The 27,740-nt window shown below is 41.4% G+C and overlaps 1 protein-coding gene across 2 annotated transcripts in view; it reads right to left on the reverse strand.

Annotated features, from left to right (window-relative positions):
• Galk2 (galactokinase 2) overlaps positions 1–27,740 on the reverse strand; it is a 119,330-nt gene that overhangs the window by 75,108 nt on the left and 16,482 nt on the right. For both annotated transcript variants that reach the window (XM_038329976.1, XM_038329975.1), the window contains exons 3-5: positions 26,209–26,332; positions 14,275–14,365; positions 10,824–10,970 (exon numbers count right to left, since the gene is read on the reverse strand). In XM_038329976.1, the coding sequence (XP_038185904.1) occupies positions 10,824–10,970; positions 14,275–14,365; positions 26,209–26,332 (362 nt within the window). The remainder of the gene's footprint in view (positions 1–10,823; positions 10,971–14,274; positions 14,366–26,208; positions 26,333–27,740) is intronic.

Below are 27,740 nucleotides of genomic sequence, written 5' to 3' on the forward strand. Positions count from 1 at the left end.
CACATCAGAAATGGAAGTATTAGGGTATCTTCCACTCAATAAAGATAAAATGGAGTGCTCAGACAATTGCCCTATCCTGTTTGTATAAAATGACTGAAATGACTTTCAATTTAGGGAGTATTAGATTAAAAGAAGTCAAGCAAGCAACTCTGTTCCGAGAGCACACACCTGTAATTCCGACACTTAGCAGTCCTGTACCAAGGGCACACACCTGTAATCCTGACACTTAGCAGCCCTGTACCGAGGGCACACACCTGTAATCCCGACACTTAGCAGCCCAGTATAGAGAGCAAACACCTGTAATTCCAGTACTTGAGGAAGCAGGAAGCTGGGAGCTGGAGGCCAGCCTGAATACAGAATGGGTGCCACAAGACCCTGTCCCAACTAATAAAATAAAAGGTCAAATAAAAAACTGGCCTGAAGAAGAGTAGGTGTGTGCTCTTTCAGTTGTTAGAGCAGAATCAAGTTAGCCATAAATTGTCTTCTTATTTACTGGACTGATATGGCTTGTGAAGACTTTGTCTTAATTTTATATATATATATATATATATATATATATATATATATATATATATATACATATCATTTTCTTGTGATGTCCTTATCAAGTCTGGAATCAAGAAGTCACACATGATTTCATGTCGAGTTACACTGGCTTCATTAAAAAACAGGGTGCCAGTCTCCATCATCACTTTTAGAAAAGTGTGATACCAATGTCCTTCACCATCTCTATTTTTAGGTTAATTGGAACACCCCACCTACATCATAGGCTCCTTAAGGCCAGGAGCTACCTGCCTAATAAGAGTTTCTGTACCAAATAGCCCATATCTTTTACTCTGAACTCAGCAAGATTTCAAGAAATCATATTTCTTTGATCACAGCCCAAACTGTCATCTAAAAAAGAAAGTTAGCTCACACTATTAAGCATGAATGTGAATATTTGTAATTTATTTTCATTGTATTTGGAATGCCAGCAGGACCACAGACTGTGAGGACCAGGCCTGGGTCTCACCTTCAGCGAGTTGCCTGGTCCAAGATACTTGTTAGAATTATACCATACCCTGTTGAATACAAAAACATTTGATTTTGGAGCAAACACATCTGCACTAGAATCTCAACAACTCCAAGTGCCTTGACTTTGATCACATTAAATAAATGACCTAGCTTCAGTATTTCCCCTGAAAATTTGAAATAATAATGAAACCCTACTTTAAAAGCTGCCATGGGTGGGCTGAAGGAATGACTCAGCAGTTGAGAGCACTTGGCTTCTTCCAGAGGACCAGGTTCAACGCCCAGCACCCACAAGGAAGCTCACAGCAGTCTGTCTCCAGTCCCGGGGGAAACTGATGCTCTCTTCTGGCCTCTGCTGTGCATTACTCACATGTGGTCCACAGAGGGACAAGCAGGCAAAACACCCATACACATATAAATAATACATTTTAAGGTGTTAAGAAGAGACTTTTTAAAAAGTTCCCACAGGTAGGAGACGGTGTGTTCAAAACATCTAGAGGCTCAAGAATGATGGAGAGAAAAGCCGTTTTTTACAAATTCTAACATGAGATTTTTAAGGTCATATTTTTCAACTGTAACTCCCAGACCCTTGCTTCCAAAGTCACTCTCAAGCTTTCAGAGGACCCCTAGTGGTGCCTTCCCTGGCTGGATCTCTGTCTTACCATATAACACAGCCTGCTGTTGCACTCTTCCCACAACCCGTACATTTGCAAAGCCACACAGTCACAGAAATTCCCCTAACCAATCTCTTTCTTTCTAGTCTTCCCTGTTTTCTTGCTAAACTTTTCCCTCAACTTTTCTAACATCTCTGAGGAAGGTCAATGAACTGGAAGAATGAACCCAGCCCAACTGGGCTGGCCCTGTGTAGTAGAGAAGCTAACATTGTTCTTGTTATAAAAGCAGAAACTGAGGCACAGGGCATCTTGATGAGTTATAGGTAGGCTGGCCACAAAGCAGAGCAAGGTCTAGACAGTACTGCTCTGTACCCTAGCAGATAAGGTTTCCAGATCAAGATCAAGTACCTCTGAACCAAGACAGCCTTCTACCCTGTGAAACATGAACACATAGGAAGAGCGATGACAGCACTTCTGGATTTGGCAGGGAGAGGCATCTGCCCTGAATTTTCATCCTTCTAGTATATTCAGTGCCTAGAATAAAAATAGTAAGTGGGGCTATGCATGTGTGGAATAATTAGTATCTATCACCTGCATAATTCCAATTAATTCTTACATACCGGATAATCTTTAGCAGACTGTTGCATGCAAATCCAAGTGTGGAGGCCTCAAAACACTGTAGACTATTAATGATAAGGATCTACACATCACAATGAAAGCTTAGAAGGTAGCCACTCACATGAACAAATTTTCAGTGGTAGTTATTTCAAACTACTCAGAAACAGAGACCCACATCCTCCAGTTCACCTTTCCCGGTTGTTCTGGTTTGCCTTCACTTATGATGAAGGTAAGCATAGTCTGGGGAGGGAAATGGGGAGGTGGGGGTAACCTGAAAAGTAACTGCACACTTCAGTCACATAGTCACATCACTGGAGGGAAGCCTAACCAGCAATCAATGATTCTGGCTCTGGCTCCAGTCTTCCTCTCAGCAAAGAGCAAAACCAGAGACTCAAACACCATGCCTTAATGGAAAGAGAGGGCCCTTTTTATTGGATGGTTTTGTATTTACATATTAACTTAAAATGTCAAACCTGTTTAAATCCAGGCCACCCATGCATGGCTAACAGTGAAGCTTTCTGGGTATTGTGCAGTGAGCACATGGCTTTGGTCCATGTTCAACACTTCATTAAGAGATTTTTCCCCCAGGATTGCTCTGGGGCTGCCATCCTCTCAGAGGCCAGCTGTGGCAGCATGCTAGCAGCCAACATCTGGCTGGAATGCTGTCGCTGCTCTTTCCCTTAGCTGGTGTGTGGATGGGGCCTGTGTTATTCTACGCAAACTGCAGCACTGTGCTTGTGTGGACTTCTAAGCATAATGACTAGAGACAGTGCAATTTGGCTGCTGATTTTTCTTATACCACATAGCAAACTGCTACTAAAACATTCAAATTTTACTTGAAACTTTTGGATAATTGTTAGAACCTTTTTGTTTTATAATGTAGACATTTTAAGCTCACGGTCTCATCCTTAAGGCCAAAATATTTTCCTTAAATATAGCTACATACATATATATGTATATATATATATATGTATATATATGTATGTATATATATAGAGAGAGCTATGTATATATACATACATGTGTGCACATCTGTGTGTGTGCATCTATGTGTGTGTGTGTGTGTGTGTGTGTGTGTGTGTATTGTGTGTGTACCCCTAAAGGAAATGGCCCCTATAAGTGGGAGAGGTGGACTCTTGAATACATACATGTGTTATAGAACCTCAAGCGTTTCACTTCCTGGGAACTTCAGTGGGTCCCCGTACAGGATTTCAAACCTCAAAAACACCATTCAGCAAAGAACATCACGCCTATGTGACAAATTTGGCAACTAGAAACCTTTCCTTAGATGAGAGTTGCTATTGGGAATTTCATGAGCTGCACAGGATTCTAGGCCCCAGCTGACCTGTATGTGTAAAGCTGGCCCAGTGGGCTGTTTAAATGCACATGTGGGCTCCCTCTGCCTGAAATAGCCCTGGGCTGTTCTCAATACTTTTTTTCTAACACTGCAGAAAATTAAAGGTTCTGAGCTAAGGAACAATGCATTATAATCTCCCCCACTTATAATAATAAGAAATACACTCCTGCTTAATGCCCTTGCATAGAACATCTGGGTTTTGGAATGGACTACTGTCATCAACAGGGAAGCCTGTGTTCTCTTCAATCTTTTCACCTCAAGCTCCAAAAGCCTCTCCCAAGCTTTTTGGATTTGGCCATGTCCCAGTGGCTTGTGTTCTCAATGTCTAGCCCTGAATCACTGAGTCCCATTGTGCCCCCTTCTTCCAGTCTCTCTCTCTCCTGGTCATTCAGGTCATCTACTGCCTCGCTTCCTTCTCCTGCTGCTCATTTCTCCTTCCTATTCTTTACTTTCAGCAAAGGGTGCACACACACAATCTAAAGCAAGAAACAGAGCACAAAGGCTCAAAACTATAGAAGCCTCCAGCTGTCACGCTTCTCAGGGGTGCTTCAAATAACCATAGGGCTGAACTGTTTAATCCTAATTTTTTTTTTTTTTTTTTTTTTTTTTTTTTTTTTTTTTTGGACAGGGTCTCATTAGGTAGCTTGGTCTTGCCTGGAACTCTTCATGTAAACCAGACCTAGCCTAAAACACATTAATCTGTCTGCCTCCGCCTCCCTAGTGCTGGGGTGAAGATGTGCACCACCAGGCCCAGTCACGTCATCTTAAACTCCATTGCTTTCTTAGCACAAAGGATGAGAATTTGGCCCCTCTGTACCTTTGCCCTTACCATTCCTAACTTTCTCAATGACATTATGCCAAAAATCTTGATTAAAACCTTATCCCTTGTGTCACTTATTGAGACTACTGTTTATGTAGACACCAAAAACATCGAAAAAAAAATCTTGCATGACTAGTCTTTTTGTTTGTCTTGTATTTAGTAACTGCCTAGTACCCTCTCTGCCTATCACTGTATATCCCCATAAGCCTCAAGCCCTACACAAGCTCTGAAAACCTCTCAGCCTACTTTCATATGTGGTTAAGTTAGATTTCTTGTTTTCAGTGGTTAAGATGTGTAAGTTACCTTTCTTCACACTCACTTTTAATTTGTTCTGTGCTGATTCTGATCCACCAGGTGACGTGAGTGCTGGGCATGGCTCTTCACTCCTTCCTGGATTTTTATTTCCTAGTTCCTGTGCCTGCCATCTTCTTTGTTGGTTTGCTCCCAGGTATATGGTGGGGGCAGGTAGGTCCCTCCAGTTTTTATGTGTTACAGGTTAAAGTGTTTTATCCTATTCTCACAGCTGATAATTAAAGTCAAAAGTCACTGACTTCTTAAAAACATTGCTGCATTGTCTAGTATCTTCCAATGCCCATTTGAGGAGTACTTCCATTCCTGGTCCTTCAGCTATGTTTTCACTTTCTTAATCCTTAGTCTTTATGACTCTCAGCTCTTGAGTTTCAAAATTCCCACAGACAGCTCTGGTCTGGCCTTCCTCATTTATTATACAAATACTCAGGGGCCCTTTTTGAAACATTACATATTATATATGTAGTATATGGGGAGTGGAGGTGGAGGTTGCATGGACACAAAGCCTGCAAGTGGGGTCAGCACTAAGACTTCAAGAGCCTATGCTCTCCTCCACCCATGGGTCTGGGCACCCAACTGCAGCTTGCAGGCTTGGCAGCCTTTGCCCACTGAGCTTCTTGCTGCTGCAGTGGGGACTTTCCCCTCACTCTATTCTGCTAAGTCATGCACTGTTCCCCAGTCACTTTCCAGCTTTGTATCTTAGAGTCTCAGGATATTTTTATCTCTTCGGTTTATCAAAGACAGAGCTTGCATTTACATTTCTTAATCAGACTTGTTGTTTTTAACTGCATTTAAATGCATTATCATTTTGGGGAAATAGTATTACTTTTAGTGGCTGCTTTCACTGTTTCTTCTAAATAGTTGAAATTTTCTGGAATTGATTCACAAATTTTCTTACTTTTTTCACTCCCTTATTATCCATTCCTTTTTTCCTTTGTTACCAGATAATTTTTCCAATCCTTTTATTTGATTTTCCTATGTTAGCGATTTCATTTTTCATATATGAAACTTTTTATCATCTGTCCTTTAATCAGGTACTTAGTTTTTTCTCATCGGACTGAGGACAACATTGCCTGTTCTACTAATTCCTTCATTTTCTCTACTTTGCTCTGTCTGCTTCATTTTAGATGTTTTTTCCCAAAATTGGACGATCCTCTGAGTAAGTCAGTAAAGCACAAATCTTTGGAATCACTTGTGATAGGGCCACACCGCATGCCAAGGGTTCGCGTTCACCGCGCTTCCTCTGAGGACACGCTGGCATTTCCGGTAAGGTGAGAGTTGGTAAGGCTGCCAGTGTGCTAGAGCCAACCTGAGCACTGGGAACTAGAAGTTTCACTGTTCAGAAGCAAAATATTCTTCAGTTTCCCAGTTACCAACCCATTTCCTTCCTTGCCTTTCTCGGTGGTCGGTGACCTTAAATCCAGAAAGTCTCCGGGGTTTCTCCACGGACTGGTGCACATGGGACAGGGTGGTCCCAGGTAAGAGAGGGCTTCAAGGATCTAACCGGTCCCCAACTAAAAACACTCCCCACCTTGCCCCACCCTGTCATTCTACCCTGCCTTCTTCCTGCCCTTCCCTGAGGCTGCGGAGTGAGTCAGCTTGCTTCTTTCTACGTCTCCTCCGTGGCACTTAGCTCTGACCTTTCTTCATTCTGCTAAGTCACACGGTATTCTCTCATCCCCTTCTCATCCTTGTGCTTTGTGGTCTCGGGTTTATCAAAGACAGAACTTGGATTTACGTGTCTTAATCTTCCCTGCTTCGGAAGAGAAGCCTGAGTGCAGGCTGGCCAAGGAAAGCACAGCTGTTCCTTTATTCTGGCATCTTGAAACCAGGAAAAAGAGTGCCTTCCCTTTTCCCCAGTGCTTTACCCTGCTGCCTGCTCCGCTGCCACCTGTCGCCGCCACTCATCCCTTCTGCTCTCTGGAGTCTTCATGGCAATAGGCATTGTTTCACTGGCTTCCTCCAGAAACCTTTACTTTATTAATGAATATTAATAACTTCCACATCTACATGCAGTCAGTGCAGCTAAATAGCATATCCGATGTGAAAGAACTGGAAATGTTTCAGTCACCGATCCCTGTGGGCCCTCGCTAGTCATCCCTCTCTGTCCCCAGCCCCTGTAGTATCACAGTAGGCGCTGGCCCGAGATGGGCCTCTGCGGACAGCTCCCCAGCTCACATCACCCCTTGTCAATTCCACCCATGTTACCCTGTTATTCTCCTGTTGTTAGACGTCAACAACGCCACCCCCAAGCTGCTCCTAACCCTGTGGCTTCTGACTCCACCAAGGAAGTCTTCCTGGACCAGGCCCCAGGCCTGGAGCCTCTACAGATGCCTCTATCACTCTCGCCTCAGTCCGACCGTTGCGACCGTTTGTTTCTTGTCAGGGTACTAATGAAACAAATAAAACGAAAGACTGGGAACTATCTCATGTCTCCAGTCCACCGCATTCTTGTGCTTCTGAGGTTGTAAGAGCCACATGTACAGTTGGCACTTAAAGACCCTGAGAAATTATGTTTTTCCTTTCAATCAAGATTTGGTCACATTTCAATAAGTGAACAAATCAACAACTAAACCCCTCTATAATTATGCTTCTCTAGAAAATATCAATGTAAATATGGTCAGGAAGCTTAGACTATCGGGTAGAGTCTGGGCACACACATTGTTCCCTCTGTGCTCAAAGCACTGGACTCAGTAAGTACTGAGTGTGTGTGTGTGTGTGTGTGTGTGTGTGTGTGTGTATTATTTTTAATTGGGGAAATAAAGACAGCCAGATTTAATTCTAAAAGCTCAAGTGTTTTTTTTTTCTTTTATCTTTTTTCCCCTTAGACATTTATATTAAGGGTCAGAAAAATACAAAAAAAAAAAAAAAAATAAGCTTCATCCTCCCATTAAAAAAAAGTGACGTTCTTGACTTCAGCCCTCCCTCTCTGTGTGCGCTGACAGACTTTATATCTAATGAGCTTTCCCCTTCCGCTACTGCCCACAGAACCTGTAGACCCTTCCTGGTGTGTGGCATGTGGGCTCCTAAGACCCTGCTTTCTTGGCCTCCTGGCAGCAGCTTACAAGCCACCCCTCACTTCACAAAGGCCATCCCCCTTATCTTTGCTGCTCCTCCTTCCTGGTTCCCTCCTCTCGGACTACTCTTTGGCCTCCTCAGTAGAAGCCGCTGGGCCCTTGCCTCACTCTTGCTTCCCCCACCCCAGAGGCTTCAAAGGGCCATGAAAGAAGGACAACGTAGTCCAGGCCACTATGGCAGCCAGAGGCTGGGGAGGCTGGGGACAGCCTAGGACACCCTGTCTCGAAAGCTAGAGTTAGTTGTAGAACTGATGATCCTGAAAAGAACCAGAGGAATTGTTCACAGCTGAGAAGCTCTTGTGTCTGTGTCACAGTGTCATCTAGATCCTAATCCAAGGCACCACACACAGCCAGAAACTAGAAAAAGAAAAGCTTTGACTCTTTGTTGTTCTCTAGCCTCACAACCAATCAATGCCCACAGCTTACTGGTTCTGTCCAAGATGGACCTTAAACTGAATATCTAGTTCCTTCCATTCTCACCCCGACTCCTGCACATTAAATCACCTCTTTATTGCTAATATTGTTACTTTTGATCTATAGCATACCCATTGTGATCTTTCTAAGATACAGATAAAATCATGTTATCCTCTTCTCAAAATTAAAGCCAGCAATTGTTCCCCACTACTATCTACATGACGCTCAAATTACTCAACTTCTCTTCATCTGGTCTCCAATATAATCCAGCCATCATGAGCATCTTTTAGTTTCTCCAACAATCCAAAATAATTTTATTCCCACTGTGTCCCTTTCATCTGCTAACACAATTATCTGATGTAGCTTCATCATCATATTCCCTGTCTTCCTTTCTTCAAAACATTCATAGTCATATAGGCTGCGTGTGATGGCACACGCCTTTAATCCCAGAACTTGGGAAGCAAAGTCAGGTGGATCTCTGTGAGTTCGAGGCCAGCCTGATCTACATAGCGAGTTCCAGGAAAGCCAGGGCTACACAGAAAGACCCTATCTAAAAACAAAACAAAACACAATAGAATTTACTTCATCCATTGGTCTATAGTCTGGGAAGTCCAAAATTAAGGAGCTCCATCTTGTGAAGGTACTGTTAGTATTTCTAGGCTAACATCTATAAGTCTTTAAGTCCTTGGTATCTCGGCTTACATGTGCTCTCTGAATCTCGGTTAGACCTGCCACTCCATCACGCTTCTTAACCACGTCACATTCTCTTATAGCTGCTCTTTATCTGCATCTATTAAAATCACCAACATAGTGAAGTCAACCCCATTTATTTATTTCAGCCATGCCATGGCATTTCGAGCACAAAGGTATCATTCAACAATAAGGGTTAGATGTTGTGATTTAGATAGAAAATGCTCCCGCAAATACTTGTGTTGAAGGCTTTGGTCCTTAGCTGGTGTGTCACTGTAGAGAGTGATTGAATCATGGGGGTATTGACCAGATTAACAACTAATGCATTAATTAGATTGATTAGTTCATAGCTGAATGAGCTATTAGGGGCTGGTGACTTATGGAGGAAGTGAGTCCCTAGGAGCATGAAATTGAAGACTACATCTTATCAGCAACCTCCGTCCCTCCCTCGTCCCCTCCCTCGTCCCCTCCCTCATCCCCTCCCTCCTCCCCTTCCTCCCTCGTCCCCTCCCTCGTCTCCTCCCTCCTCCCCTCCCTCACCCTCCCTCCTCCCCTCCCTCCCCGTCTACCATGAACAGCTTTACTTTATCTTGCCCTTGTGCCCCATATTCTGCCATGCACAAACCTACAACAATGTGACCAGCGAACTGTGAACTGAAGTCACAGAAACTGAGCTAAATGAGGCTTTTCTCCCTTAACTGTTCATCTTGGGTATTTATTACAACAACAAGCAGACTATAGTAAATGATTACTAAGCTAGCTATCAGATTAAAGGTTGTGCCAGAGAAGGCGTAGGTCACATACAAATTCTTCTTTCTCTTCACAAGTAGTACTGCAGTAAGCAAGCTAATTTTCCCATGAAGCAAGCATGTTTATAACAAGGGAATTCTAAATCTTTGTTTTCTTTTTTTTATTTCTCCCTTTCCCATATATAAAATTTTCACTATAAAAATTTAAACACACTTTATACAAACTAAGAATATTACTAGCTTCTCTTGCTCTGCCTAATGCCTAGTCTGTTCCCAAACCACCTGTGAGCTTCAGCTTACACGTATGGGTTTCAAACAGTGGTTCTCAAATTGTGGGTCATGACCTCTTGGGGGTCACATATCAGATACCCTGCATATCTGATATTTACATTACAACTTATAGCGGTAGCAAAATTCAGCTAAGAAGTACCAACAGAAATAATGTTATGGTCGGGTCACCACAAGACGAACTGTATTAAAGGGTCACAGCATTAGGAAGATTGGGAACCACTGGGTTAAAAAAAAACCTGCAATAACCTTTCACTTGAAGCACAACACCCAAGTTCTAATTAAATCTTAGCACACCTGCTCTGAACTGCAAAACCAGAGATATATGCAAACTTGTAATGGTGTTCTGACCTCAAGTAGGATTCAAATTTCCTTAAGGTATGCTTCCTCTTTGAAGTAATCATTTTGGAATTTATTTCAATGACTAACCTACTGGTATTGGGTATTAACAGACATGCATTTGGTTGCTTTCTTGCCTATCCCTGTGCTTTCTGCCCACTGCCTATCAATACTTAAGGTTTTAGACGGGGTGGGGGGAACAGCTCCAACCTTGAGGCCTAAAATGTCTTGCTCTGAATGTATCTTGTCAACTATCAGACTTTTTTAAAGTGACGCCCTTCTACTCAAGCTCCACATATAATCCAATGGCAGCTCACTACAGTCGCACAGCCCTGCTGACTGGATGTCTGGAGACTATCAGCACCGCTCCAGGGACCAACCTTAGACCAAACATGTTAGATTACAACACTTGCCCACAGATGCTGGCTTTTCCTTTCCGGTTAAGACGGGTTGTCAGCATCAAGGAAGATGTTCTCCCTGACTTTCCAAAGAAGATGCTGTCTAGAAGGTTGTATGGTTAATGTCACGGGTACTGACCTTGGATAGACTCATTCCCAGCACTGTGAGAGTCACTAGCCCAGCACAGCAGACCAAAGCACTGGAGCTGGAGAGGCCCGAACCTGGGGGAATGTTTCCATCTACCAGACAGTTCATCCCCGTCAGTTTACTAAGACCAAAGTGTTCCTAGGAAAGAAAGAGCAACACAGAAATAGTCATTTTGGGGTTGGATTCAAGAGGCAGTAGAAACTTCTATCCTTCCACAGAGGGAAGAAAGTCTACCACCAGATGCTAAGCTGTTGTAGAAACTGGTATGATTTCACACAGTGGAAGCTACCCATGCCATCTGATTGGATGGCCCTTGCCCACAGTATGAGGCAATCTGACAAGGACTTTCCATTTTGTTCAACGAAAAGTCACCGATTCTCTTTCTAAATTGTCTTGAATGGTTTTTCTTTAAATATTAACTGATTTGAACAAGTATAGAAAACCTAAAAAGCAACCAGAATTCAAATTGTCCAGCAAGGCAAAGAATTCCCCACTAACCAGTGAGCGGGCTGAGCTTCAGCCCGCCAGCATCTGGTATGAAGTTTAACCCAACAGCAGCTGTTTCCAGGGTGTTTGGCCTTAGGAGGCCCTGTGAAGAAGCGAAGCTCCAACTCTATCAACTCCATTTTTCAAAGAGAAAAACGTAAGCACTGGGGGATTAAGAGATCATCCTGGAGATCACACGAAGAACCCTGGGAGACTTAAGACTCTAAGACTTTCCCAAAATCACGCAAAGGATGCTGGGATTGAGACCCAAGACTGAGTCCCAGTTAGGACTTCTCCACCCATGTGGAAGATGGGGTCTCTACCATTAAATGTCTGTCAGTTATATGAGGAAATTCAGAGTTTTTATAGGAGTTATTAATAGAATTTAGCCATCTGGTCGCTTTAAAGGCAGTCAGATTAAAGTTTAGGTGTAAATGATACTGAAGGCCCCAGAGGAGGAAGAGAAATTTTCTACAAACAGTGAAGGCCAATTAAACCAGACTCTGGATTAAAGGTAGAAATCTCTAATGTACTTGAACTGATATGTAAAATCGGATTTTGGGTGATATATTATAATCTTTGTTTAGGATTAAAAATAAATGCAGCACTCCCTCCTCTTCAGTAAAAACACGGTCTTCCTCAGAAACTTCTCAAATAATTCAAGACCAAAGTATGAGAAACCTATTACATTACCTAATTATGCATTTCATCATACATATTCTTCTAGGGAGAAATTTCAATAAGCAAGTTAGACTAGTCAAAGGAACAACAAAACGCCGCGAATAAAGACTGTTTTTGTCCTTAATTTTTTGTCCTTTTTTCTTCCTTGGCAAAAGTCATGTGCCACAAAAGACAAGAGTCAGATGTGCTTCCTGACTCCAAGTCATCTTAAACTCTCCTTCCAGAAACACAAACAAATTATACACTGAAGACATGCTGCTGCCGACGCCCGTCCACACAGAACGTCAGGCGCCCGTGCAAAAGCGGCAGTCCTCGGGGAGTCCTATACATTTAACCATAAATGATCCACGGAGTGTCTTGACGGTGAATCACACTAGCAGACTCAACACACGCTGTTTAAGTTCAAAAGTCACAGCGTGCTGGAAAACACAAATGGGCTGTGCCAAATACTGACTAGCTCTATCCCAGAAGGATAACATGTTCAATTTCACATAAACAGATCATCCCTTGGATCTTTCTAGTATTTTAATTTGAAGTTTCTGGACTGGTTAACACTGAAATTATTTTTTTTCCCAAAAGTTCATTGTACAAACCTGTGTTTTTGCACATAAGTTGTCAAATCAAAGAGAAAGGCTTAAAGCCCTTAAAAGGATGTAAAACAATACAAGAACATAGATGATAGATAGATAGATAGATAGATAGATAGATAGATAGATAGATAGATAGATAGATCACTTTACCATATAGTGCAAAATGGCATGTTGTTTTAAGGAAGGTCAAATTGCATTTGCCTGACCAATGCTTCCAAATCCTCTAATTCCCACTAATGTGGATGACAGATGATTTGAAGATTTAAAACAGGCCAATAACTTTTCCCAGAAGTTATTACCATGTGTCTGGAAGAGAGACACATTCTCAAGAAATGAACACTGTACTCCTAGGCCAGACCGCCATGACAGCAGGACTACATGTCCCAAGTCACTCTGCTGGGCTTCTGTGACAGCCATGTCACTGAGCCCTAAGCTTCTTGGGACAGTTTCAGACAGGACCTCCAGGCCACTTGGATCTTAAGCTCTCAAAAAATAAATACGTAAACAAAACAGAAAAAGCGTATTTGCTCATTTTCTTTTGATTCACAAAGACAAAAAGGTCTATTTCTTAATATCGTTTATCTATGATATTACCAGAGTCACTACATCTAAAATAATTATTGAGTGGGTGTCAATTTTAAAATTAAAGTTAAGGAGTTGACTCAGTGGCTAAAACCATCTGTGGCTCTTACAAAGGAAGACCTGGGTTTGATTCCAGGAACCACATGGCAGCTCACAACTGTCTGTAACAGATCTGACACCCTCTTCTGGATTCTGTGGGCACCAGGAATGCATGTGCTGCAGAGACATACATGCAGGCAAAACACCCACACACATAAAATAAAAACAAATAAATCACCGGGCAGTGTAGGTACGCACCTTTAATCCCAACACTTGGGAGGCAGAGGCAGGCAGATCTCCATGAGTTTGAGACCAACCTGGTCTACAAAGTGAGTTCCAGGACAGCCAGGGCTGTTACACAGAGAAACTGTCTCGAAAAACTTTTGGGAAAAAAAAAAAAGATCTTTTTATCTTTTTTTAATTATAAAAACATAAAATTAACACAAAAGAAACAAGAGTGGTTCTGAAAACAGGAAGTATTAGTTTTCCGTTTGTGCTTTGCACAATCTAAACTACGAGGAAAAGTCCTGTCTTGCACACAGCACGGGGCTTTTAAGCGGAGATTGCGCCGATGTTTCTAGGAAGCCACTCACAGTGATGCCTCTCACTAAACCCCTTTCCCTCTCACCTAGACAAGGAGAAACAAGGCTAGCTGCCATTCCCGAATACCTAAGGGTTCCAGCATCATGGCATCCTCGCGACAGCTCTTCATTGAAGAGTTGTGACATCATTTTACAGATAAAGCCAAGACAATGCAAATTAACAAAGCTGAACCAAGCCCGCATTCAAATCTACGGCTGCTCTAAGTCCCGTTGCGTCTCCCAAGAACGGAACATAAATACCAGGGCAGCCTCTCCCTTGTGGCATATTTAATGATGCCAGTCAGATAAAAATCATGACTGCCCCGGATACACACTACTCAGAAACAGTCATGCCTTCCCCACCCTCAGAAACAGAAGCTAGCCAAATGCAAGAAGAGCTTCAGTACTGAAAGGAGACCACACGGTAGAGTAAATCTGGAATAACGCGAACATCATCTCAAAGGCTAGTCAGAGTCAATTTACCTGGATGCCTTTAAATCCACATAGGAAGTAGTTGTGCCATACTGGTTTGGTTTTGTCAATGTGGATGTTATTAGCACTAGTACTGAAGTCTCTGGGGGAAAAAAAGCAAGCCCCATTAATTTAAGTCTGTAGGACTGGAGAGGCAAACATCAATGGCTGTCTGCTGCCCTCTTGTGACAATATAGTGGTACCGCGTATTCTTTTCTATTTACCTTCAATGCATCTCACAGCCCCCTGCAAACAGCGAACACCTCCAGCTGCTGAAGGCTGAGAGCCCCAATGGCTAATCTACCGCTAATTAACCCTTTTAATTTCCAAAATCTGATAGGAAACAACATGCTTTAGTGTAATCTATATCCACTCTCTCGTTCATGCTAGTCCTCGTTAGCTAGTGTAAACCGCACGACCCTCTGGGCCTGCTACTCAGCAGATGCCCCATTGACACAGAAGTACAATTCTACACTGATATAAGTTTATAATTAAATAAACAGCTAAATAAAAAAGAGGAAATTAGTTTTTATAATACAATACCACGACCAACAGGATGGTTCAGTGGATAGGTAGTTGTCATATAATCCTGTCAGGCAGCCCAACAGGAAAGCTCAGTGGCTAGGTAGTTGTCATATAACCCTGTCAGGCCCGGTGAAAAGGCTCAGTAGATAGGTAGTTGTCATATAATCCTGACAGGCCCAGTGGAAAGGCTCAGTGGATAGGTAGTTGTCATATAACCCTGTCAGGCCCAATGGAAAGGCTCAGTGGATAGGTAGTTGTCATATAATCCTGTCAGGCCCAGTGGAAAGGCTCAGTGGATAGGTAGCTGTTATATAACCCTGTCAGGCCCAGTGGGAAGGCTCAGTGGATAGGTACCTGTCATATAATCCTGTCAGGCCTAGTCGGCAGGCTCAGTGGATGAGTTGTTGTCATATAATCCTGTCAGGCAGCCCAGCAGGAAGGCTCAATGGATAGGTAGTTGTCATATAACCCTGTCAGGCCCAGTGGAAAAGCTCAGTGGATAGGTAGCTGTCATATAACACTGTCAGGCCCAGTGGAAAGGCTCAGTGGATAGGTAGTTGTCATATAACCCTGTCAGGCCCAGTGGGAAGGCTCAGTGGATAGGTAGTTGTCATATAATCCTGTCAGGCAGCCCAGTGGAATAGCTCAGTGAATAGGTTTTTGTCATATAATTCTGTCAGGCCCAGTGGGAAGGCTCAATGGATATGTAGTTGTCATATAACCCTGTCAGGCCCAGTGGGAAGGCTCAGTGGATAGGTAGCTGTCATATAATCCTGACAGGCCCAGGAATAGCTCAGTGGATAGGTAGTTGTCATATAATCCTGACAGGCCCAGTGGAATAGCTCAGTGGATAGGTAGTTGTCATATAATCCTGTCAGGCCCAGTGGAATAGCTCAGTGGATAGGTAGTTGTCATATAATCCTGTCAGGCCCAGTGGAAAGGCTCAGTGGATAGGTTTTTGTCATATAATCCTGTCAGGCAGCCCAGTGGGAAGGCTCAGTGGATAGGTAGTTGTCATATAATCCTGTCAGGCCCAGTGGGAAGGCTCAGTGGATAGGTAGTTGTCATATAACCCTGTCAGGCCTGGTGGAAAGGCTCAGTGGATAGGTACCTGTCATATAACCCTAACAACTGCATCCCTAGAACCCACATAAAGAAAGACAGAATTGGTTCTACATATCCTCTGACTTCCACATGTGTGCTATAGAGATGCATGCCACACATGTCTCTCTCTCTCTCTCTCTCTCTCTCTCTCTCTCTCTCTCTCTCTCTCTCTCTCTCTCTCTCCACTCTAATAATGAATAAAGTATAATGCCAATTATCCAATATAAAAGAAATAATGGAAATTTTAAAGCATTGCATGTAAATTCCATGATAATGGTTCCATCAATGGATGCTTAGCGAGTGAGGGTTTAATAAAAACAAGACTATTTGCACAGATGTGAAGTATTACCTCATTACCACCACCAGATTAACTGGAAGAAGAAAATAGCAGCTTCCCGTTAGAAAGCCACTGCTTCTCTGAATTACTCCAAAAGCCTAGCGTCCTCTCCTCCCGCCTCTACTCTACACATGCCTTCCCCAACACTGCGGTGTCTTCTTCCGTCATTTTCTATTCTCTGGAATAGTTTATAAAGCATCCATACTGGCTCTTCTTTAAAAGTCTGGTAGAGTTCAGTGGCAAAAACTTGTAGGCTGGAACTGCTAATGATATTTTTATTAATTCCTTGAGAATTTCATACAATGTATTTTGACCATATTCACGTCCCCACATATCTCCAAAACTTCTCCCGGATCTACCTCCAAGTCCCCAGTCCCAGCCAATTTTATGTCCTCTGTTTTTTTAATAACCCGTCAAGTCCAGTTTGTGCTTCGCATTTATTCATCGGTGTGGGGCCATCCACGGAGCATAGTCAACCTATCAAGGGCCATATTCTTTTTTAAAATTGGCTTTTCTTCCCCGGGAAACCAACAGCTATCCATAGCTTCTCTCCAGTCCATGCTAGGATGTTGACTTCACCGTAAGCCAGCAAGTGCAGCTGCTGTGTGCTCCGGATTGTAGCAGTCCTATCGTGCCAGGAAATACCGTTTCACTCGTCCTCCCCAACATCTGGCTCTTATGAACCAGATGAACGTCTCAGCAAGGTTGCTCTGCTCAGTCCCGAGGGACATCCCAGCCAGATTCTTCTTTCTATTCTGCGCTGGCGAATGATGATCTTCACTCAAGACTCTGAGAAAGTGTTTTATCTGGAAAGGAGTTCAGAAGAGTGGCGGCCTCGGCCAGGGTGATGAAGGTCTGCCCACAACTGAACAGGCAGAGGGGCTTATATAAGGCTTCTTAAGGGCAGAGTTTTCCCAGGGAGTTTTTCTGCTCCAGGATTGGTTAGTTTTCCCTGCTCAGGGACTGGTTAGTTTAGTTGGTCAGGGGCAGAGATGGCTCTGATTTCAGGGACAAACTATGTTTCTTTCATGGTCCTTTTTAGCCTATTGGCTCTAATTCCAGGGCTAGGGCACATTTCTTTCACTGACTCTGATTACAGGGACAAAGTGTGTTTCTTTGGCACTGGTTTCAGGGTCAGGGCACATTTCTTTGGTTCTGAGTTTAGGGGACAAAGTGTTTCTTTCACTGGCTCAGGTCTTAGAGCCAGGGTGTGTTTCTTTCTCTGGCCCTGAGTTCAGAGCCAGAGTGAGTTTCTTTGGCTGCCCCTCTTACCCTACATTAGCTCCTACTACTGTGAAGGTTAGTCAACAGGGGATAAGTTCCTTGGTCAGAATCAATGTTATTTCTTCATGTCTTATGACCAAAGTGTGTAGTCTCTTCAGCAACAGGCCTTACCAAAACTTGGACTTTAATTAAACTGAAAATGTTTTTGCTTAATTGAGGTTTTTCTGGGTTTGTTTTGCTTTTAGCTGCTACTTGAATCTCATTGTTTGTTCTCTACAAGCTGTTGATTTTATCGTTTTAATTTGTTTAGATTATATGCATCTAGAATTCACTCATTTCTTTCATATGTTTCAATATCATAGACTAAAAGAGCTCTAAAGTATGTTACAATAATGTACTGAATTTCATAGGTGTCTATTGAATGCCTCCCTTTTCATCTCTTACTTTATCCATTTTGCCCTTTGCTCTCGTTCTTATGGCTGGTTTGGCTAACAGTTTATTGGTCTTGTCCACCTTTGCAAAGAACTCTTCATTTCATTAATTCATTGTGTTTTTAAATTTCCATTTCATTAATTTCTGCATTGATCCTATTTCTTTCAATCTACTGAGTTTTGATTTGGCTTGTTCTTATTCTTCCAAGGCCCTAGAGGAAATTAAGTTAACTATTTGAGATCAGGCTCTTTTCTATTTTATTTATTTATACACACACACACATTTGTGTGTGTGTGTCCACATACCATACCATGTGTACTACCTGTGTTCCACAGGTAGTGGGAGCCAGTTCTCACCCTCCAACACATGGGAGATTGACCTCAGGCTCTCAGGTTTGATAGTACTTCATTTTTCCCACTAAAACATCTCACTGGCCCTTCTCTGACTTTAATATATGCACTTATAGCTTTAAAATTCCCTTGCAGGACTGCTTTCAAGTATCTTCTAGCCACATTAATTAAAATTTGAGTATACTATGCTATAGGCATTGTATGACAGTAATGGCAAGCACCTGTGGTTGCTCTCCCATTAATATCCCACTCGGAAAAACACGAAGAGCTCCTGGGCCGAGGAATTATTTTCTACACTACACATTCACCTCTACAACATCCAAGAAGAATATAGCTGCAAAAAAAAGCAAAATAACACCAAACACATAAATCCCGATGCAGTAACATAAGATGCACACACACACATACACAGGATAAGATGATGCCTCCGAGAAGTATAAATCTTACAGTAATGGCATATGGTGTGAGTAAAATAAGTGTTGGCAGAGTCTTGAGAAAATGAACACTTCTGTACTGTCAGTAGGAATGCTATTTGGCTCAACCATTATGGAAAACAATATGGTGTTTCTACAAAAAATTAAAATCAGAACCAGCATATGCTCCAGGAATCCTTCTGCTTGGTATACACACCCAAGGGAAATGAAGTCAGTATCTAAGAGAAACATCTACTATCCCCATGTTCACTGTCAAGTTGCTCACAATAACTAAGATATTTAGAAACAGAAGGACCACATGTGACAACTCTATCTCCTGTAATTTGCAAATCAAATACATAATATAATCATTCTCATTTAGTAACAGGGATATAGTGTAAGAAACATATCATTAGCCAATTTTGTCATTGTACAAATGATATAGAATATAAAGTTCTTACACAAAAGTAGAATGTTTAGCCTACTAAACACATATATATTTGGAATATTCACCAATACAAACCTACATAGCAAACTATTATGCTTCTGGTGGTTTGAATGAAAATGGCCCCCACAGTTTCATACATTTGCATGTTTAGTCCCCAGTTGATGAACTGTCTGAAAGGATTAGGAGGTGTGGCCTTGTTAGAATATGTGACCTTGGAGGAGGTGTGTCGCTAGGGGTGGCTTTGAGGTGTCAAAATCCCATGCTAAGTCCTGTCTTTCTCCCCCCCACCCCCCACCCCTGGTCCCTGCTTGCGTGTCCCCATGTTCCTGCCCATGAAGATAATGGATTAACCCTCTGAAACACAGTCAAGGCTGCAGGTAAATACTTTCCTTTATACAATTGCCTCAGGCATGGTGTCTCTTCACAGCAACACAACAGTGACTATGCCAATGCTGAACACTGTAGCTGACTGTAACCCAGGGATAATATTTGTGTACCCGAAACCTATCCAAACATAAAGAGTTCAATACACGTAAGTGTAAACAACTGAGCTAACACACTGAGTTATGGAGCGTAACACAAGGGGACATGCAGGACAGAGGGCAGTGGCGAGTGGAAGAGTGTGAAGGCCAAGACTATAACTGCACATGACTCTGGGTCTTATAAACACACACACACACACAAATGACATCAAATTGGTCTCAAAAGTTCTTTCTTAGATGAACATTGCCTTACTAGAACTTATTCTATTTATAAACATTTTAATTTTTAAAACTTTTGACTCTTTTGTAGTAATTTCTGCTTAAAATGCAAATATTATAAGCAGCAGTAGTTTCTTGTCCCCATATATTCTCACGGGGCCACCATTCTACACATCCTATACATAAGTCATCATTGACCAAAATACTGCTAGGTGGCACCAGACAGTATAATTAAAGCTTATGCAGAAAAAGCAAAGCTGGCTCAGCATTGGAAAAATCCACCATAGTAATCCACCATATGTCTAAAGTTGACCATGAAGACTGGACAGATATTTAATAAGCCACTTATGAGTGAGTACATTTGATATTTGTCTTTCTGGGTTTGGGTTACCTCATTCAATATGATAATGTTAGATCCATCCATTTGCCCACAAATTTCAAGATATCATTGTTTTTTTAATGCTGTGTAGTACTCCATTGTGTAAATGTACCACATTTTCCTTATCCATTCTTCGGTAGAGGGAAATTTAGGTTGTTTCCAGGTTCTGCCTATGACAAACAATGCTGCTATGAACATAGTTGAGCACATGTCCTTGTGGTATATTTGAGCATCCTTTGGGTATATGCCCAACAGTGAGCGGTATTGCTGGGTCTTGAGGCAGATTGCTTCCTTATTTTCTGAGAAATCACAACACTGATATCCAAATGGGCTGAACCAGTTTGCACTCCCACCAGCAATGCAGGAGTGTTCCTTTTAACCCACATCTTCTCCAGCATAAGTTGTCATCAGTGGTTTTGATCTTGGCCATTCTTACAGGTGTAAGATGAAATCTCAGAGTTGTTTTAATTTGCATTTCTTTGATGACTAAGGATGTTGAGCATTTCCTTCAGTGTTTTCAGCCATTTTAGATTCCTCTGTTGAGAGTTCTCTGTTTAGGTCTGTACCATGTTTTTATTAGATTATATGCTCTTTTGATGACCAATTCCTTGAGTTCTTTGTATATTTTGGAGATCAGCCCTCTATCCAATGTGGGATTGGTGAAGATCTTCTCCCACTCTGTAGGCTGCCATTTTGTCTTGTTGACCATGTCCTTTGCTTTACAGAAAGAAGTTTCTCAGTTTTCAAAGTTCCCATTAATTGTTTCTCTCAATGTCTGTGTTATTGGAGTTATACTTACGAAGTGATCTCCTGCGCCAATGCATTCAAGAGTACTTCCCACTTTCTTTTCTATGAGGTTCAGTGTGGTTGGCTTTATGTTGAGGTCCTTAATCCATTTGGACTTGAGTTTTGTGCATGGTGATAGATATGGATCTATTTTCATTCTTCTACATGTTGACATCCAGTTATGCCAGCACCATTTGTTGAATATGCTTTCTTTTTTCCATTTTATATTTTTTGTTTCTTTATCAAAAATTGGGGGTGCATAGGTGTGTGGATTGATACTTGGGTCTTTGATTCGGTTCCATTGGTCCTCCTGTCTGTTTTTATGCCAATACCAGGCTGTTTTCAGTACTGTAGCTGTACTAGAGTTTGAAGTCAGGGATTGTGATGCCTCCAGAAGTTCTTTTATTGTACAGGATTGTTTTAGCTATTCTGGTTTTTTTTTTTTTTTTTTTTTTTGCTTTTCCATATGAAGTTGAATATGGTTCTTTTGAAGTCTGTGAAGAATGTTGCTGGGATTTTGATGGAACATTGCACTGAACATGTAGATTGCTTTTGGTAAGATTGCCATTTTTACTATGTTAATTCTACCTACCCAAGAGCAGAGGAGATCTTTACATTTCCTGGTGTCTTCTTCAATTTCTTTCCGAAAAGATTTAAATTTCTTGTCATACAGGTCTTCCACTTGTTTGATTAGAGTTTCTCTGAGATACTTTATGCTATTCAGGGCTATTGTGAAGGGCGATGTTTCTCTGATTTCTTTCTCAGCCCACTTATCATCTGTGTAAAAGAGGGTTGATTTCTTTTTCAGTTAATCTTGTATCCTGCTACATTATTGAAAAGGTTTATGAGTTGAGGAAGTTTTTGGTAGAATTTGGGGGGTCACTTATGTAAACTATCATATCATCAGCAAACAGTAAGAGTTTGACTTCTTCTTTTCTGATTTGTATCCCCTTGATCTCCTTTTGGTGTCTTATTGCTCTAGCGAGGACCTCAAGAACTATATTGAATAGATATGGAGAGAGTGAACAACCTCATCTTGTTCCTGATTTCAGTGGAATTGCTGGGAGTTTCTTTCCATTTAGTTTGATGTTGGCTGTTGGCTTCCTGTATATTGCCTTTATTATGTTTAGGTATGTTCCTTGTATCCCTGCTATCTCCAAGACCTTTATCATGAAGGGATGTTGGATTTTGTCGAAGGCTTTTTCAGCATCCAATGGGATCATGTGATTTTTTTTCAGTTTGTTTATATGGTGGATTACATTGACAAATATTCATAGGTTGAACCATCCCTGCATCTCTGGGATGAAGCCAACTTGATTATGGTGAATGATTTTTCTGATGTGTTCTTGAATTTGGTTTGCCAGTATTTTGAGTATTTTTCATCAAAGTTCATGAATGAAATTGGTCTGCAATTCTCTTTCTTAGTAATGTCTTTCTGTGGTTTGGGTATCAGGGTAATTGTAGCCTCATAAAAAGTGTTTGGCAATGTTCCTTCTGTTTCTATTGTATGGAAGAATTTGAGGAGTATTGGAATTAGCTATTCTTTGAAAATCTTGTAGAATTCTGTACTGACACCATCTGGCCCTGGGCTTTTTTTTTTTTTTTTTTTTTCTGGTTGGGAGACTTTTAATGACTGTTTCTATTTCTTTAACAGTTATAGGTCTACTTAATTTGCTTATCTGGTCTTGATTTAATTTTGGTAAGTGATATTTATCCAGAAAGCTGTCCATTTCAAGTTTTCCAATTTTGTGGAGTACAGGTTTTCGAAATATAACCTAATGATTCTCTGGATTTCCTCCGTGTCTGTTGTAATGTCACCCTTTTCATTTCTGATTTTGTTAATTTGGACATTCTCTCAGCCTTTTGGTTAGTTTGGATAAATGTCTATTTTGTTGATTTTCTTGAAGAACCAACTCTTTGTCTCATTGATCCTTTTATTGTTTTCTTTGATTCTATTTTGTTGATTTCAGCTTTCAATTTGATTATTTCCTGCCATCTAATCCTCCTGGATGAGTTTGCTTCTTTTTGTTCTAGACTTTTCAAATGTTCTATTAACTCACTAGTGTGGGATTTTTCCAGCTTCTTTATGTAGGCATTTAGTGCTATAAACTTTCTTCTTAACACTGTTTTCATTGTGTCCCATAAATTTGAGTATGTTGTGTGGTCATTTTCATTGAATTTTAGGAAGTCTTTAATTTCTTCCTTGACCCATTGACGCTTCAGGTGAGCATTGTTTAATTTCCATGTGTTTCTGTAATTGGTGTTGCTGTTGAATTCTAATTTTAAGCCATGGTGATTCAATAAGATACATGAGGTTATTCAAATTTTTTTCTACCTGTTGAGGTTTGCTTTGTTACCTAGTATGTGGTCAGTTTTTGAGAAGGTTCCATGAGGTGCTGAGAAGGTATATTCTTTTATGTTTGGATGAAATATTCTATAGATACCTGTTAAGTCCATTTGAGCCATAACATCAGTTAATTCCTTTATTTCTCTGTTGATTTTCGGTCTGACAGACCTGTCCAGTAGTGAGAGGGAAGTACTGAAGTCTCCCACTATTAGTATGTAGGGCATAATGTGTGGTTAAAGCTTTAGAAGTGCTTCTTTTACATATGAGTTGCCCTTGTATTTGGGGCATAGATGTTCAGTACTGAGATTTCCTCTTGATGGATTTTTCCTGTCACCAATACAAAATGTCCTTCTTTATCTCTTTTGATTGATTTTAGTGTGAAGACTACTTTGTTAGATATTAGGATAACTACACCAGCTTGTTTCTTAGGTCCATTTGATTGGAAATTTTTTCCCAACCCTTTACTCTGAAGAGATGTTTGTCTTTGAGATTGATGTGTGTTTCTTATATGCAGAAGAAGGATGGATTTTGTTTTCGTATCCAATCTGTTAGCCTGTGTCTTTTTAATAGGTGAGTTGAGTCCATTTATATTAAGGGATATTAATGAACAGTGATTGCTATTTCCTGTTAACTTAGTTTTTGTTGGTGGTGATATTACTGTGTGTGTTTTTCCCTTCTTTGGAATTTGCTGCTGTGAGATCATCAATTGTCTGTGTTTTTGTTTATGTAACCAACTTCCTTGGGTTGGAGTTTTCCTTCTAGTACTTTGTGTAGGGCTGGGTTTGGGGCTAGGTATTGGTTAAATCTGGTTCCGTCATGGAATATCTTGTTTTGTCTGTCTATGGTGATTGAAAGTTTTACTGGGTATAGTAGTCTGGGCTGGCATCCGTGGTCTCTTAATGTCTGTACAACACTTGACCAGGACCTTCTGGCTTTCATTGTTTCCTTTGAGAAATCAGGTGTAACTCTGATAGGTCTGCCTCTATATGTTACTTGGTCTTTTTCCTTTGCAGCTCTTAATATTCTATCTTTATTCAGTATGTTTAGTGCTTTGATTATTATGTGGCAAGAAGGCTTTTGTTTTTGATCCAATCTATTTGGTATTCTGTAAGCTTCTTGTATCTTCATATGCATATCTTTCTTTAGATTTGGAAAGTTTTCTTCTATGATTTTATTAAATATATTTTATATGCCTTTTAGCTGGAGTTCTTTTCCTTCTTCTATATCTAATATTCTTAGGTTTGGCCTTTTCATGGTGTCCCATATTTCATTTTTTCTTTGACCAAGGAGTCTATTTCCTCTATTGTATCTTCAGCGCTTGAGAGTCTCTCTTCCATCTCTTGTATTCTGCTGTTTATGTTTGCATTTGTGGTTCCTGATCATTTTCTCATAATTTCCTTTTCTATAATTCCCTCGGTTTATTTTCTTTATTGTCTCTATTTTGGTTTTCAAGTCTTTAATCATTTCTTTCACCTGTTTGATTGCTTTTTCTTGGTTTTCTTTAAGGGATTTGTTGATATCTTCCAATTTTTTATTTGTGTTTTTCTCCATTTCTTTGAAGAGATTTTTCATTTCCTCTTTAAGAGACTCAAACATTCCCCTAAAGTTATTTTTAGGTCATTTTCTTCTGCTTCATCTATATTTGGTTGTTCAAGCCTTGCTGTTGTAGGGTTACTAGTTTTTATTGGTGTCATGTTGCTCTTTGTGGTGTTGAGTGTGTTCTTACCTTGTCTACCCACCTTTTCCTCTGATTAGTGTAGTTGGGGCTGCCTGTGTCTCTGGTGATCAATCTTCCATGTGCCAGGGGATCCAAGGCTTAGATGATTGTTGCTTATGGTGCAGTCAGGGCCATGGTCCCAGTCACCCCAGAGGTCACTCGGTGTTCCTAGATGTCGCTGAGTGCTCCCTGAGGTTGCTCTGCAACACCAGGGGTTGTTTGGGCCTGTTCCCAATGAGGCTGCTTTCTTGGGGGTGCTTCTGCTAAAGTTGTGTCTTGGGACTGCTCCAGCAGAGGTCGCTGGCTCAGGGCTGCTACCTCTGAGGTCGCTGATTCATGCCCCATCTCGTAGAGGTCTCTGGCTCTGGCCTGCTCCCTCAGTGGTGGCTCCCTTGTACCATAACTGATTTCTTCACACTTTAGAAAATTAAACGCTTAAAGTTGACAAAGCATATGTTGTAGAAACATCTATTACATATCATACTGTCTTACGCTGAGACTAAAAATTTGAAGGAAACTGAAAATACAGCATTAATGAGAGACATAGGTAAGTAAGCATTGACTGCACAGCCTGGTAGGCCTCATTGACAAGAGAGTAGACAGTGCCATAGTAACGAAGGACAGATAGCAACACTTGACTTTATTGAGACAGTTACCTCAGTAGATAATCAATACTTTCTGGGAAAAAAATTATTTTCATGTCTGTATAGCTCAATACTTGAGACAATATCTAATACACGACAATTCTTCAGTAAATGCTTACATTTTTACACTCATTCATTCATTTACGATGTATGTGTGAGAAAGAGTGTGGGCATGTATGTATCATGCCACAAATGTAGAAATCAGAGAATAGCCTGCAAGACTCAGTTCTGTCGTGTGGGTTTCTGAAGATCAATTTCAGGTAAAAGCACTCCAACACCCCTGAGCCATCTTGCTGGCTAGTAAACACTTCCTCAGTAAGTGTGTAAAAGAACACAATAGATAAACATTTAGTAGTTACCTGGAATACTGATAAATGCCAGGCAGAAAATATCAATAAAGTATATGATTTAGTTGGAATCCAATATTTTCTAGAGTCTATCTGCATTCAGATACATTACTGCATGCTTACACACACACACACACACACACACACACACACACACACACTCCCTACCTAACACCAATCCTAATTACTCACGGATACAAGGGGTTTGTATTGGCCAGTTGGAGAGTGTGTGTTTTCACAGGTTCCACAGCTATTAGCATGTCTTGTTCCACAGCCATGGGAAGAACAGAGTATCCACAGTAATCAATGTGCTCTCCTAGACAAAAAAGAAAGCAGGTTTTACCATCGCTAGCATATGAAATAAAAGAAGCTCACTCTAGCTATATGAACACAAGTTGCTGGAGAGAACCACAGCTTTACTGGAGCTTCAAGGCTGATTGCCTGAGTAGAAACTCACGCATCTTTAGCCTCCTTAGACGCCATCTGTTATACACTGCTCCATGTGACCAAGCATCCTTGTAGCTACTAGGCCAATCCTTCAGATACATGGGCAGACCCCCTAACTTTCACCAACCAAAGGCCAATCGTACCCAGCAGGTAGCATCGACAGGCAAGAACTGAGAATTCTCCACCTTGCTGTAACCCGCCTGCCTGATGCTTCCACCGATGTATCTGAAACGTGTCTTGACGTGTGGTTTCCTTTTCTGGTAATATAAAACCTCATGAGGCTGTTCCATGTTGGAACATGAGGTTGGAGTAAACTGTATCCATGTTCCCAAGTCACGGTCATTCATAATTGGTTCCAGAATAAACTCTTATCCCCTTACAGGTGAAAGCTATGATTCTTGCACAGACAGTTAACGTACAAGAAAAACATGGCCACGTTTTAATAAAAAGTGAAATACTATGGGGAGATCGATACTCAATTTTCTTTTTGCCAAACACTTTAAGGCTACTTCTGTTAGTCATAAGTAATTAGTTTTGGTTAATTTGGAGGCTTCTTTTTTATCTTAAGCTTGTTTTTCCACTTTCTAATTTGTTTTGTTTTCTTTTCTTTTTAACATACTTTTGTTGATTATTCGGAAATTTCACATAATGCATCCTAATCACATTCACTTCCAGTCCTCCAAGGCCCACTCCCCCAGGCTTGTGACCACCCCAAAACAAAACAAGAGAAAAAGAAAAAGAAAACAAAAACATACCATGTCCAATTTGTGGCCAGCCCCTTAAAGAAAACTGAGTCCTTCTCCACCCCTACTCCCATCAGAGGGCATCAACTATAAAGAGCTACATACACCTCAGCATCTCTATCACAATTTTTAAGAGTTCTCTTCAGTGACTTCCTGTCTAGACTGGTTTTCTTGGGGGGGGGGTGAGTCTGTAGAGGAGAGGAAGGTTGTCACAGAAGCCTTCTGTGTCTCATTCTCAACTGTGAGTCTGCAGTCACCAATACCACTGCAAAGGACGCCTCCCTGCCCTTCATAATCAGCAGCAGCAGGGTTCATGGGCTTCCACATAGTCTCTGACCACAACATGGGCCATAGACATCCACATGGCTTCAGGTGGTAGCACAGACCACTGACATCCCCATGGCCTTCAGAGGCAACACAGACATCAACATGGCCTCCAGTGGGAGCATAGACCACAGACACGCACACCGCCTCCAGCCACAGAAAGGACCACAGACACCATCATGGCCCTTGGCAGCAGCACAAGCCCCAGAC

The sequence above is a fragment of the Arvicola amphibius genome, chromosome 5, assembly GCF_903992535.2.
Source record: "Arvicola amphibius chromosome 5, mArvAmp1.2, whole genome shotgun sequence".
NCBI classification, from domain to species: domain Eukaryota; kingdom Metazoa; phylum Chordata; class Mammalia; order Rodentia; family Cricetidae; genus Arvicola; species Arvicola amphibius.